Source organism: Neopsephotus bourkii, unplaced genomic scaffold (genome assembly GCF_033783945.1).
Source record: "Neopsephotus bourkii isolate Nb327-2 ecotype Australia unplaced genomic scaffold, CSIRO-AGI_Nbou_v1 NB_1542, whole genome shotgun sequence".
Classification (NCBI taxonomy): domain Eukaryota; kingdom Metazoa; phylum Chordata; class Aves; order Psittaciformes; family Psittacidae; genus Neopsephotus; species Neopsephotus bourkii.
The window spans coordinates 1503895-1516725 of NW_026902018.1; the positions used below are offsets into that span (position 1 = coordinate 1503895).

The following is a 12831-nucleotide window of genomic DNA, read 5'->3' on the forward strand; positions in this document are numbered from 1 at the left end:
TGTTCATGTCCTGTGTTTGTGCGTGTCCGCAGCCTGGGTGTGTGTACATCCGCCTGTCTGCCTGTCTGTCCGCCTGTCTGCCTGCCTGTCCGCCTGTCTCTGCTGCTCTTCCGGCTGCCTCTTCCATGTGCGTGTGTGTGGTCCCGTGTCGGGGCATGCAAGGAGGCCATGTGTGTGTGTGTGTGTGTGTGTGTGTGCATGGCATGTGTGCGGGTGGTCCCTGCTGGGGGGGTCTGTGCCTGTGCTCACGGCCCTGCACCAGCAGCACCCAGGACCCCCCACCCTCTGCTGTCAGCACCCATCACTCCCCATCACTTGCATAGAGGTCCCAGGCATCCAGAACCCCACCAATGCAGTGTAGGGGGATGCGCCCTGCTTGTACCCCCCCATCTATGGGGAGAACGGAAGTGCTGGATCTGGTTTTGGGGGGACACAAATGGGGCAGGAGGAGGGAGCACCCCCATACCCCCCCATGGGTGAATGGATGAATTGGGGTGATGGGGGTTGATGGACCCCACAAGCGCACCCCACACCGGCGATGGGAGCACGGGGTGTCCCCCGGCCCCCCGGGGTGGCCTTGCTGGGCTGTTTGCCTCTGTGGGTGCTGCAGCAGACGAAGGTCACCGCGCTCCTCCTCAGACTAAACAAGGCTGCGGCGGGCGCTGGAATCCCGTGGGATGCTGCACCGAGGGATGCTCGTGTCCCCCCCTTTGGGTCTGGGTGCTCCCCTCCATGGGATGGATCCCACTTGGCTCTGCGGGGCTGCAGGCACTGGAGTCCCCGTCTTGTCCCCCTCAAGTGGGGCAGCCCCACTCCTGCTCCCTCCTGGCTTTACCCAGCACCAAGTGGAGCACACGGGGCCTGGCTTCAGGCTGCACAGGGCATTGGCCCCATGGGTCCCTGAGTGACCCCCGGCCAGCCCTGGGGTCCCTTCTCCCATGGCCACCCCCTTCTCGAGGGCTGGAATCCCCCCAGGGCTCCCCGCCTGTTTCGGGCCGGCTCCATCCATGTCCACAAGCCATGGCCCTGCCCCATCTCCAGGTCCCTGTCCCAGGTCCTTGTCCCCATGCCATGTTTCCATCCCAGCTCCAGGCCCCCATTCCAGGTCCCAGGCAGGGAACAGGGCTCAACGTGGGACGTGCTGGGATGGGCACAGGCTGCTGGTGGGTCCCATGGGTGCTGATGGGGGCCCCCACCCCTGCCTGAGCCTTGCTCAGGGCACTGGCCCCTGCCCCATCTGCCCTGGGGATGTGAGAGCTGGGGGCAGCTCAGGGCAGGGATGGGGCAGGGATGGGGCAGGGATGGATGCGGGGATGGATGCGGGGATGGATGTGGGGATGGATGTGGGGCTCCTGCCCCGTGCGGGATGAAGGGATCGGGCGGGTGTCCCCGAGGCCACCAGGGGTCACTGCGGGGCCAGCGGTGCCCGGTCCTGCGCTGGTCCTGGGTGCTGAGTGCTGGGTGCTGGTCCTGGGTGCTGAGTGCTGGTGGTGGGTGCTGGTGCTAGTCCTGGGTGTTGGGTGCTGGTGCTGGTGCTGAGTGCTGGTGCTGGGTGCTGGGTGCTGGTGCTGAGTGCTGGTGCTGAGTGCTGGGTGCTGGTGCTGGATGCTGGTGGTGGGTGCTGGGTGCTGGTCCTGGGTGCTGGTGCTGGGTGCTGGTGCGGTGCTGGTGCTGGGTGCTGGGTGCTGGTGCTGAGTGCTGGTGCTGGGTGCTGGGTGCTGGTGCTGAGTGCTGGTGCTGGGTGCTGGTTCTGGGTGCTGGTGGTAGCTGCCGGTGGTGGATGCTGGGTACTGGTGCTGGGTGCTTGGAGCTGGATGCTGGTGCTGATGCTAGGTGCTGGGTGCTGGTGTTGGTTCTGATGCTGGGGCTGGTTTTGGGTGCTGGGTGCTGTGCACTGGTGCTGGTGTGGGTGCTGATGTTGTGTGCTGGGTGCTGGCTGCTGTGTGCTGGGTGCCGGTACTGGGTGTTGGGTGCTGGGTGTTGGATACTGGGTGCTAGTGCTAGGTGTTGTGTGTTGGGTGCTGGTGCTGGATGTTGTGTGCTGGGTGCCGGTACTGGGTGTTGGGTGCTGGGTGTTGGATACTGGGTGCTGGTGCTAGGTGTTGTGTGTTGGGTGCTGGTGCTGGGTGTTGGGTGCTGGGTGTTGAGTGCTGGGTGCTGGGTGTTGGGTGCTGAGTGCCCGGTGTCAGTGGTGTCCCTGGTGTGGTTCTGGCCTTGTGCTGGGTGTGGGTGCACTTGTGGCTGGTGCTCCGGGTGCCAGGATGGGTGCTGGTGCTGTCCCCGGTACGGGTCCCCAATGCGGGGCACCGGTGCGTGTCCCTTGGTGTGGGTGCAGCCACGGTGTGGGTGCCCAGACCCACCGCATGTCCCCGGTCCGGGTGCGTGTCCCCGCTGTGGGTGCCCAATCCTGGTCCAGGTCCCCGGTGCGGGACCGCAGCCCCGGTGCTTGTCCCGGGTGCGTGCTCCCGTTCCCGCTGCGTGACCCCGGTGCTGGTGCCCGGTCCCGATGCGGGTGCCCGGTCCCAGATGCGTGTTCCCGGTGCCCGGTCCCGATGCGTGTCCCCGGCGCGGGTGCCCGCGCTGCCGTGCGCGCCTCCGCCGGTGCCCGTGGCTGCTTGGCGCTGGCGATCGCTGCCGCCGCCCGGCCCCGCGCCCGCCGCCGCCGCCGCCGCCGCTGCTCCCGGTGCGGATGCGGGTCCCGCTGCGGCGGCCGGAGGTCGCGGTGAGGAGCGCGGGCGATGCCGGGCGGCGGCGGCCATGGCGGGGCGGGGGGAAACGGCTCCGGGGGAGGGGGGCACCGAGCACCGGGGATGGGGAAGGGGGGGGCACCGTGCACCGGGGGCTGCGTGAACCGGGGGGGAGCGGGCAGCGGGAGCTGCGTGCAGCGGGGGTGCGGGGGCTGCCGCGCACCGGGGGGACCGGGAAGAGGGGGTCAGGCCTGGCCTTCCCCCCCCCCCCCCAAAGCAACCGGGGAAGGGGGGGTCCCGGTGTTGGCGTGAGGCTCCCCCCGGCTCCGGCGGTGCTCGGGTCACGGAGGGCGCGGGGTGAGCACGGGGGGCACACGCGTGTGGCGGCGGGAGGCTGCGTGCGTGTGTGTGAGCGTCCCGGGGGGGGGGCTGCGCTGCCGTGGGTCCCCGTGTGTCTGTGTCTGTGTCCCGCTGGCTGTGTCACCGGCTGCGTGTGAGCCCGTGTCTCTGTGTCACCGTGTCTGTGTCCGTGTGTCCGGCTGCGCTTACAGCGGCTGTGCAGCAAACAGCCCTCCTCCTTCAGCCCCCCAACCCCATGCAGGGGGTGCTGGGGGTGGGCTCGGGGCTGCGATGAAGGAGCGGGGGGCCCGGGCTCACCCCCAAGCCCGATGCCTGCAGTGCAGATCATCAATCACAGGGGTTGGAGTGGGCTCGGGGTCTGCGGGCTCCCCGCACCCTGACAGCGCAGGGAGAGATGGGGACCTCCATCCTATGGGACCCCAGACTCCTCCCAGGGCAGTGACCAGGGTCTCCTGTCGTCCCCCCCCCCGCCATGTCCCCCTTGTCCCCACTGTCACGTTGGAGGCCGGCAGCCGGCCGGGGCTGGCAGGGAGCCCGCGCTGCCAGGGCTGCGGGCACAGCGGCCTCGCTGTCCCCCGGCTCCATGGGGCTGGTGGGCACCGTCCCCACGCTGCCACCCATCAGGGGCCATGGGGTGACCGTGTCCGGGGCCCTGTTTTGCAGCTGACACCCCCGTTTGTTCACCCGCGGTGAGGTGCGGTGCGGCGGGGACAGCCCTGGAGCCAGCGAGGACGTGAGGAGGAAGAGGAGGAGGAGGAGGTGCCTTGGGGACCGGCGCGGGGGTCCCGGTGGCGGAGCCCTGCCAGCGCCGCACGGAGGAGCAAGGCCCGAGGAGGACCGCGGTGATGGAAGCCCCCAGCGCGGGGTGTGCGGGGACCGGGCTGCGCGGGGACCGCGGGGAGCGGGCAGGCAGCGCCCGCCTCTGCTGAGCACCGGGGGAACAACCCCGAGGCGCTGCCCCCGTGTCGCTGTGGCCCGGTGCGGAGCGGGGCCGAGGCGCTGTGCCCCGGCATGGCCCGGCAGGGAGCGGGGGCCATGCTGCCCGCCGGGGGCCTCGGCTTCCCCCCGCAGAACCTGGCCCGGGTGGTGGTGTGGGAGTGGCTGAACGAGCACGGGCGCTGGAGGCCCTACTCGGCCGCCGTGTGCCACCACATCGAGAACGTGCTGAAGGAGGACGCCCGTGGCAGCGTGGTGCTGGGGCAGGTCGATGTCCAGCTGGCGCCCTACATCATAGACCTCCAGTCCATGCACCAGTTCCGGCAGGACACGGGTAAGGGGATGGCGCCAAGACGGGAATAACCATCCGTGAATCCATCTACCCATCTATCACCCATCCATCACCCCTCCATCCATCGATCCATCCATCTGTCCATCCATTTATCCTTTATCCATCCATCCATGCATCCAATTGCCATCCATCCATCCCTCCATGCATCCATCCATCCATCCACCCATCTATCTGTCCATCCACCCATCCCTCCATCCCTCTAGCCATCCATCTATCCCTCCATTCATGCATCCCTCCATCTATCCATGTATCCATCCATCCATGCATCCAATTTCCATCCATCCATCCATCCATCCATCCATCCATCCATCCATCCATCCCTCCATGCATCCATCAATCCATTCATTCATCCATCCATCCACCCACCTGTCTATCTGTCCATCCACCCATCCCTCCATCCATCTAGCCATCTGTCTATCCCTCCATCCATCCATGCATCCCTCCATCCATCCATGTATCCATCCATCCATGTATCCATCCATCCCTCCATCCTCCATCCATCCATCCATTCATCCATTCATTCATCCATCCATCATCCATCCATCCTCCTTCCATCCCTCCATCCATCCTCCATCCATCCCTCCATCCATCCCTCCATCCATCCACCCATCCATCATCCATCCATCCATCCCTCCATCATCCATCCATCCATCTCCCATCCATCCATATACCAATCCATCTGTCCCTCCCATCCTTTCTCTCCTCCCCTCTTTCTTTCCCCCCATGGACCCCAGGAGACTCCTCTAGGCCTTCCTCCACCACAGACCCCTGCCCAGGAGGGATATATCCCAGCATCCCTCCCGCCCCTCTCACTTCCCAGTGAGGTGCTATGCTGGGTGGCATGTCCCACTGGCCACCCCTTTGCCCCAGAAAGCTGCTCCATCCCGGCTCCCCAGGGAACTGGGAATGCTCCAGTTTGGGCACTGGGAGCTGCTGACAGCACCGTGCTGCAGCACACATCCAGGCCATGCATCCTGGGGGAAATCAGAGCTGGTCCACAGCCCAGACCCCATTAATGCGTCCCAGTAAAGCGGAGTGTGCCAGCTCTGCTGGTCCGGGCGCTGTCCCGGCCATCCCTGCATCCCTCATCACTCACCTGGGGACACACAGGGCCACCCCAGAGCAGGACCCCATGGCCACCGGTGCCATCGTTCCAGGTCACCAGCCATGGCAAATGGCCCTGCATGCGGATGTGGTTCCCACAATGGGCTGGGGACCAAGACGGGGATGGAGCCAGGGAGCTGTCACCCTTGTGCTGCCTCTGCCACTGAACCTGGCTCCAGATCGGGCTCTGGATGGACTTGGCAAAGGGCAGCTTGGCACCCGCAGCCCTGAGTCAGCGTGGCAGGGCCCCATAGGGCTGCAGTGCCAGAGGGACACCCTGGCTGTCCCCATGCCAGCTCCTGCATCCTCGGACAGCAGGCATCTGGTGTCACATCCCATGGCCATGGCTGGGTTTAGGTGTCACACATCCCTGCTGGGAGCAAACTGGTGCTTCCTGGCATGTCCTTGGGTACCGCAGGGCTTGGGGACAGGGATGCTGGGAGAGGGATATCATGGGAAGGGACGTTGCTCCATCCTGTTGACCATCACCTCTTTGTGCCCCATCCCAGTTCCCACCACCATCCATCACCACTGCCCCAGGATGAGGCCAGGGGCAGCCAGGTTTGAAGGGTCCTGGACCCCCATGGTGCTCGGGGACATGAGGGTCCCTGTGTTGAGGGTGCTGCTGGTGCCTGCTGTGGCATGGGGACACCGGCAATGCGGGCAGGAGGCTGGGAGCAAGGAGGGGTTGGTTTGTGCCATGCCTGTGGAGGGAGGAACCCAACCCAGACCAGCAATGGAGTGAAATGAGGTGACCCTGTTCCGAGCGCATTCCATGATGGTGGCCACTGGGGACACTGGCTCGACCCCATGGCTGGTGGAAGGGTCAGGGGATGTGGGGCTGGGGGAGCTGATGGCTCCTGGGGACCTGTGTGTGCCCACATGGATGGGCTGGAATGTCACCCCCCCATCCTCCCCTGCTCTGCGGCAGCGGGATGCGGGATGAGGCTGCGAGTGGAGAGTGGGATGTGGGACATGGATGTGAGTGGGATGTGGGATGTGGGATGTGGGTATGAGTGTGCAGCAGGACGGGTGACATGAGCACGGGATGGATGTGAACACAAGTGGAATGCAGGGCATGATTTGAGCAGGATGTGGGTATGAGTGGGTAGCAGGATGGGGAGCATGGACACAGGGATGGATGTGAGCACAAGCGGGATGCAGGGCATGGATGTGAGCACAAGCGGGATGCAGGGCATGGATGCGAGCAGGATGTGGGCAGCAGGATGGGGAGCATGGACACAGGGATGGATGTGAGCACAAATGGGATGCAGGGCATGGATGTGAGCAGGATGTGGGCAGCAGGATGGGGAGCATGGACACAGGGATGGATGTGAGCAGGAGCAGGATGCAGGACATGGACATGGGATGGGGCCGGGCGGGATGAGCAGGCTGGAGCCTTCCTCCCTTGGGGCCGCAGCAGTGCTGCCTCAGCACCAGCTGGGCTGGGCCCTGCTGCCTGACCCGGGCACCGGCCCATGATTAATGACTGTCAATTAGTGCCATTAATGGGGCCAGACGGGGATGGAGCCGAGCCAGGGGCAGCGGCAGTGCTCAGGCAGGGGCTGCAGCACCCGCACACAGCGAGGGGCTGGGATTTGGCCGTGGATGAGGGATGGTGCCTTGGTGCCTTGGCTGCGAGCATCAGGCAGAGCCAAAGCAGCTGCCAGGAAACCCCTGCTGACCGGGAAGTGCTGCAGGGACACAGGGATGGGATCCTGGCAGGGATGGGCCTGGAGCAGAGGGATGGGAAAAGGGGATGAGCGGCATCGCCCTTCCCATGGTGGCTGGGGCCGGGATCCTGGCTGTCAGCATCCCAGCCACTGGCTGAGCCATCACTGCTAATGGAGCATCACAAGTGCCGAGGCAGAGCCCTCATGAGCCCTGTAGACACTGATCCCTCATAGAGCCATAGAACCAGCCCGGTTTGGGTTGAAGGGACCTTAAAGCTCCTCCAGTTCCAACCCCCTGGCACGGGCAGGGACCCCTTCCACTGGGGGTGCTCACCCCATTGTCTCCCCAGGGACCATGCGCCCCGTCCGGAGGAACTTCTATGACCCATCCTCAGCGCCGGGGAAAGGCATCGTGTGGGAATGGGAGAACGACAACAGCTCCTGGACCCCCTACGACATGGACATCTGCATCACCATCCAGAACGCCTACGAGAAGCAGCACCCCTGGCTGGACCTCTCCTCCCTGGGCTTCTGCTACCTCATCTACTTCAGCAGCATGTCCCAGATGAACCGGCAGACGCAGCGCAAGCGCCGGCTGCGGCGCCGCATGGACCTGGCCTATCCCCTCACCATGGGCTCCATCCCCAAGTCCCAGTCGTGGCCCGTGGGCACCAGCACGGGGACTCCCTGCTCCTGCGCTCAGTGCTTGCTGGTCAACAGCACCCGCGCTGCCTCCAACGCCATCCTGGCCTCCCAGCGCCGCAAGCTGTACCCGGGCGCGGTGCGGCAGAGCAGCACCTTCGCTGGCCCAGCCCTATGGCCCGTGGGGACGGGCGGCGCGGCCAAGGGCGAGGGGCTGCGGGTACCCGGGGCTGGCTTCGCCCCCAGCCCCAGCGCGCCCGGCTCAGCGCCGCTGCCGGGGCTCAATAACCTCAACCGGCCCGGGGCGCAGCGCGGGGCTGCGATCGGAGCCCGAGCCACCGTGCCCGCAGGGTGAGCGGGTGGGGAGAGAGGGGACGGTACCGAGGGGTCGGGGCGGGCACATGGAGCTGCGGGGAAGGGAGGGGATGGAGGTGCCTTGTTCTCTGCTGGCTGCCAGCAGCGGGGCTAATGGGACCTGCAGGGCGGGCAGGGACAGGCTGGGACAAGCAGTGCAGGCAGTGCTGGCACGTTTCCTTCCCCTGCTGCTGCACCGCTTTCGCTTCCGTGTGCCCATTGTCCCCTTCCCCATTACTGTCCCCGTCCCGGCACACAGGCCCCATCCATGCATCCCCATGGACAGGTAGGAGGGGGCCAGGAAGACCTTGATGGGGAACTGGGCTCTCCACCACTGCCCAGCCTTGGTGTGTGCAGGGGCAGCTTTGGGAACGGGTGGGAAAACTCCTGCATCCTCGGCTTGTGTGGGGCTGAGCACTGCTGAGCTCATCACTGCGTGCAGCAGGGACCTGTGGCACCGGGCAGGGGCTGACACTGGTCGGGGGGCTGCTGCCTGGATGCTGAGATGGGGCAGACCCCATGAAGGAGAGCAATGGGGCACTGTGCAGGGCTCTGCTGTGGGGCTTCCTGTTTGTGTTTCATCCCAGTGCGTGCCCTGTGCCTGCCATCCACCCATCCATCATCCATCCATCCCTCCATCTATCATCCATCCATCATCCATCCATCATCCATCCATCCCTCCATCCACCATCCATCCATCCACCCATCCATCATCCATCCGTCCATCCATCCATCCCTCCCTCCCTCCCTCTCTCTGCCCATCCATCTGTCCCTCTGCTTCCCAAGCCACACACACGTCTCTCCATCCATCTCTCCACCCCTCTGTCCCTCCTTCCCTCCACCCCACTGCTGGCACCGCTGTATCCCTACCTGCACATCAGCCCCAGCTCCCCCCAGATGTGCCTGCACCCACATGTGCCTGTGCTTCGGGCTGCACTCCCAGCCTGGCACACACGGGTGCATGCAGGTGTGCCTGGGTCAGTGGGGTGAGCAGATGGGGAGGCCCCAGTCATCACCTTGGGGGTCTTGGTGCTGGTACCCTTGAAGGGGCTCTTGGGGCATTGGGGTGGTGGCCAGGGTGATGGGTGAGCTGGTGAGGTGTGGGTCTGTGGGGGGGATGAGGGACATTGGGTATCACTGTGGAGCATCCCAATAAGGGACGTGGAGCTGTTGGAGCGAGTGCAGAGGAGGATATGGAGCTGCTGTGAGGGCTGGAGCAGCTCTGCTCTGGAGCCAGGCTGAGAGAGCTGGGCTGGGGCAGCCTGGAGAAGAGAAGGCTCCTGAAGGGGAGACCTTAGAGCAGCTCCAGTGCCTAAAGGGGCTGCAGGAAACCTGGAGAGGGGCTTGGGACAAGGGCCTGTAGGGACAGGCCAAGGGGAATGGCTTGAACCTGCCCGAGGGGAGACTGAGCTGAGCTCTTAGGCAGAAGCTCTTCCCTGTGAGGGTGCTGAGGCGCTGGCACAGGGTGCCCAGAGAAGCTGTGGCTGCCCCATCCCTGGCAGTGTTCAAGGCCAAGTTGGACACAGAGGCTTGGAGCAAGCTGCTCCAGTGGAAGGGGTCCCTGCCCGTGGCAGGGGTTGGGACTGGATGAGCCTTAAGGTCCCTTCCAACCCAAACCAGGCTGGGATTCCATGATCCCGTGGTGTCCCCAGGTGTGGGCACATGCCCTATCTGACAGCCCTGTGTGGTGGGACACCAGCCCCCTGAAGGCTATGTCCCCCATCTGCCCTGTTTCCCATGGGGACCTTCCATGTGCAGAGGGGACTGTGCTGAGCCCCTTCTCCTCCTGTCTCCATGCAGGGTCCCAGCTCTCCCAGTCAAGAACCTGAACAGCACCGGTCCCATCCACCCGGCCCTCGCAGGTAAGGAGTGCCACAGCGGGGTGGCACCGGTGCTGGGATGGATGCAGGGACATGGTGGGGATGGACACACAGCTCCTGTTCCCGGTGCAGGGATGACGGGAATCCTCATGTGTGCCGCGGGGCTCCCCGTCTGCCTGACCCGCGCCCCCAAACCCATCCTGCACCCACCGCCCGTCAGCAAGAGCGACATCAAACCCGTGCCCGGCATCAATGGCATCTGCAGGAAGACCAAGAAGAAGCACCTCAAAAAGAGTAAGGAGCTGATGGTGTCCTGCAGGGGGAAACTGAGGCACGGGCACCGCTGCTGCCCATGGGGATGGGACCCCAAGGGATGCGCTGGAGGGTTTTAGGTGATGCCCATGCTCCTCATTGCCTCAGGCTGTGCCCATGCTGGTGGCTGTGGGTGATGGGGTTCAGGGCCCCATAGGCAGGCTCTGATGGCATCCCCCCTGTGCCCATGGCAGGCAAGACCCCTGAGGACGTGGTCCGTCGGTACATCCAGAAGGTGAAGAACCCCCCGGATGAGGTGAGCGGGGATCCCTGAGAGCTGCAGCTCGGGCTGGGAGCCGGGGGTGACCTCCCCATCCCATCCCATCCCATCCCATTCCCGGCAGGATTGCACCATCTGCATGGAGCGCCTGGTCACCTCCTCCGGCTACGAGGGTGTGCTCAGCCACAGGGGCATCAAGCCGGAGCTGGTGGGCAGGCTGGGCCGGTGCGGGCACATGTACCACCTCCTCTGCCTGCTGGCCATGTACAACAACGGCAACAAGGTGAGCGCATCCCTGCCCTGGGGACACCTCCCCATGGTCACCGTTCCCTGGGGGTGCTGGGGAAGGAGGGTGCTGCCCCTGATGCCCCCGGTACGGGTGCAGGACGGCAGCCTGCAGTGCCCCACGTGTAAGGCCATTTATGGGGAGAAGACGGGCACGCAGCCCCCCGGGAAGATGGAATTCCACCTCATCCCCCATTCCCTCCCGGGCTACACCGACTCCAAAACCATCCGGATCGTCTACGATATTCCCACCGGGATCCAGGTGAGGATCCCACTGTCGGGATGGGCATCACCCCCCCTTCCCGGGTACCTGCTCATCGGCTGCATCCCCACCAGGGCCCCGAGCATCCCAATCCCGGGAAGAAGTTCACGGCGCGCGGCTTCCCGCGGCACTGCTACCTGCCCGACAATGAGAAGGGCAGGAAGGTGAGGGAGCCAGGGCTGGGTGGGAATGGGATGGGAATGGGACAGAGAAGGATGGGGATTGGATAGAATGGGATGGAGGAGCAATCAGATGGGAAAGGAATTGGATGGGATGAGATAGGATGGGAGAAGAATGGGATGGGACAGGACGGGACTGGGACTGGAATGGGAAAAGAAGGGAAAGGAATCAGATGGGAAGGGAAGGAAGCATACAGATGGGATGGAATTGGAAAGGAACGGGATGGGACAGGACAGGATTGGGATAGAACGGAATAGGAAGGGAAGGGAAGCGTATGGTTGGGATGGAATGGGAAAGGAATGGAATGGGATGGGATTAGGGAAAGGAAGGGAAGCATACAGATGGAATGGAATGGGAAAGGAATGGGATGGGACAGGACTGTGATGGAATGGGAAGGGAAGGGAATAGGAAGGGATAGGAAGGGAAGGGAAGGAAAAGGAAGGGAAGCATACAGATGGAATCGAATGGGAAAGGAATGGGATGGGATGGGACAGGACTGGGATGGAATAGGAAGGGAAGGGAAGGAAGCATACAGATGGGATGGAATGAGAAAGGAATGGAATGGGACGGGATTAGAGAAGGGAAGGGAAGCATACAGATGGAATGGAATGGGAAAGGAATGGGATGGGACAGGACTGTGATGGAATGGGAAGGGAATAGGAAGGGAAGGGATGGAATGGGAATGGGATTGGATGAAGCATGCTAAGGCTGGGATAGAATGCAAAGGGATGGGATGGGATAGGAAGAAATGGGGAGGATGCAGCAGTGCTGCTGCAGGGCTGGGACATGCCACAGGCAAGGGTGGCACCGCAGGCACCGTGATGGGGTGAATCCTGCCCCCGGGGTGCTGGGGCCGTGCGGGGTGGGAGAGGTGCTGGGGCTCCCATGGGGCCAGCATTGGCTGTGCCTGCCCACCGCAGGTGCTGAAGCTGCTGATCGTGGCCTGGGACCGGCGGCTCATCTTCACCATCGGCACCTCCAACACCACGGGCGAGTCGGACACGGTGGTGTGGAACGAGATCCACCACAAGACCGAGTTCGGATCCAACCTCACGGGCCACGGCTACCCGGACCCCAACTACCTGGACAACGTCCTGGCCGAGCTGCTGGCCCAGGGCGTCTCCGAGGCCACCCTGAAGGACTGAGGCCACGGTGAGGGGCTCCCGTCGCCTCTTCACCCCCCCCCCCCCCGTGCCCCACCGCCGCCACCTGCGCTGCTTCGCTGCCGACTCCGCAGCCCAGCCGGGTGGGCTCGGGTCCCCGTGTGTCGTTCCCCCACCCCATTCATCCTGGGCCACCCGGTGCCACCCGTGTCCCCGTGTTGTCCCCCATTCATCCCGCTCATCGTGGGCTGGTGCTTTTGTCACACGTGGGCTCCTGGCGTGCCGCCCGCCCCACGGAGCCGCGTACAGCCGGTGCCGTGTGTCCATCTCCGTGTAACAGAATACACCCCGCGCCGGGACAGCGTCCCCGTGTGCCCTGTGTGGATCTGCTGCTTCCCGGTGGGAATGTCGCTGAGGACGGGGGGCATCGCGGTTGCAGGGATGCTGGGTGGGCAAAGGGGCGGTTTGGGTACCCCCCGTGGGCAGAGGAACACGTGTGTGTGTGTGCGGGGGGGGGGGCCCAGCCGCGCTCGCCCCGCAC

The 12831-nt window shown here is 64.5% G+C and overlaps 2 protein-coding genes across 2 annotated transcripts; one reads left to right on the forward strand and one right to left on the reverse strand.

Annotated features, from left to right (window-relative positions):
* Positions 1-2000: 2000 nt before the first annotated feature.
* LOC133221747 (putative per-hexamer repeat protein 5) lies at positions 2001-2759 on the reverse strand. The gene has a single exon (XM_061370924.1). The coding sequence runs from the start codon at positions 2757-2759 to the stop codon at positions 2001-2003; it is 759 nt and encodes a 252-aa protein (XP_061226908.1).
* On the forward strand, positions 2597-12653 carry DTX1 (deltex E3 ubiquitin ligase 1). The gene is made up of 10 exons (XM_061370519.1): positions 2597-2722; positions 3711-4317; positions 7463-8105; positions 9909-9970; positions 10061-10222; positions 10435-10496; positions 10585-10743; positions 10846-11007; positions 11082-11171; positions 12108-12653. The coding sequence occupies exons 2-10, from the start codon at positions 4059-4061 to the stop codon at positions 12330-12332; spliced, it is 1824 nt and encodes a 607-aa protein (XP_061226503.1). The 5' UTR covers positions 2597-2722; positions 3711-4058; the 3' UTR covers positions 12333-12653.
* The last annotated feature ends 178 nt before the right edge of the window (positions 12654-12831 follow it).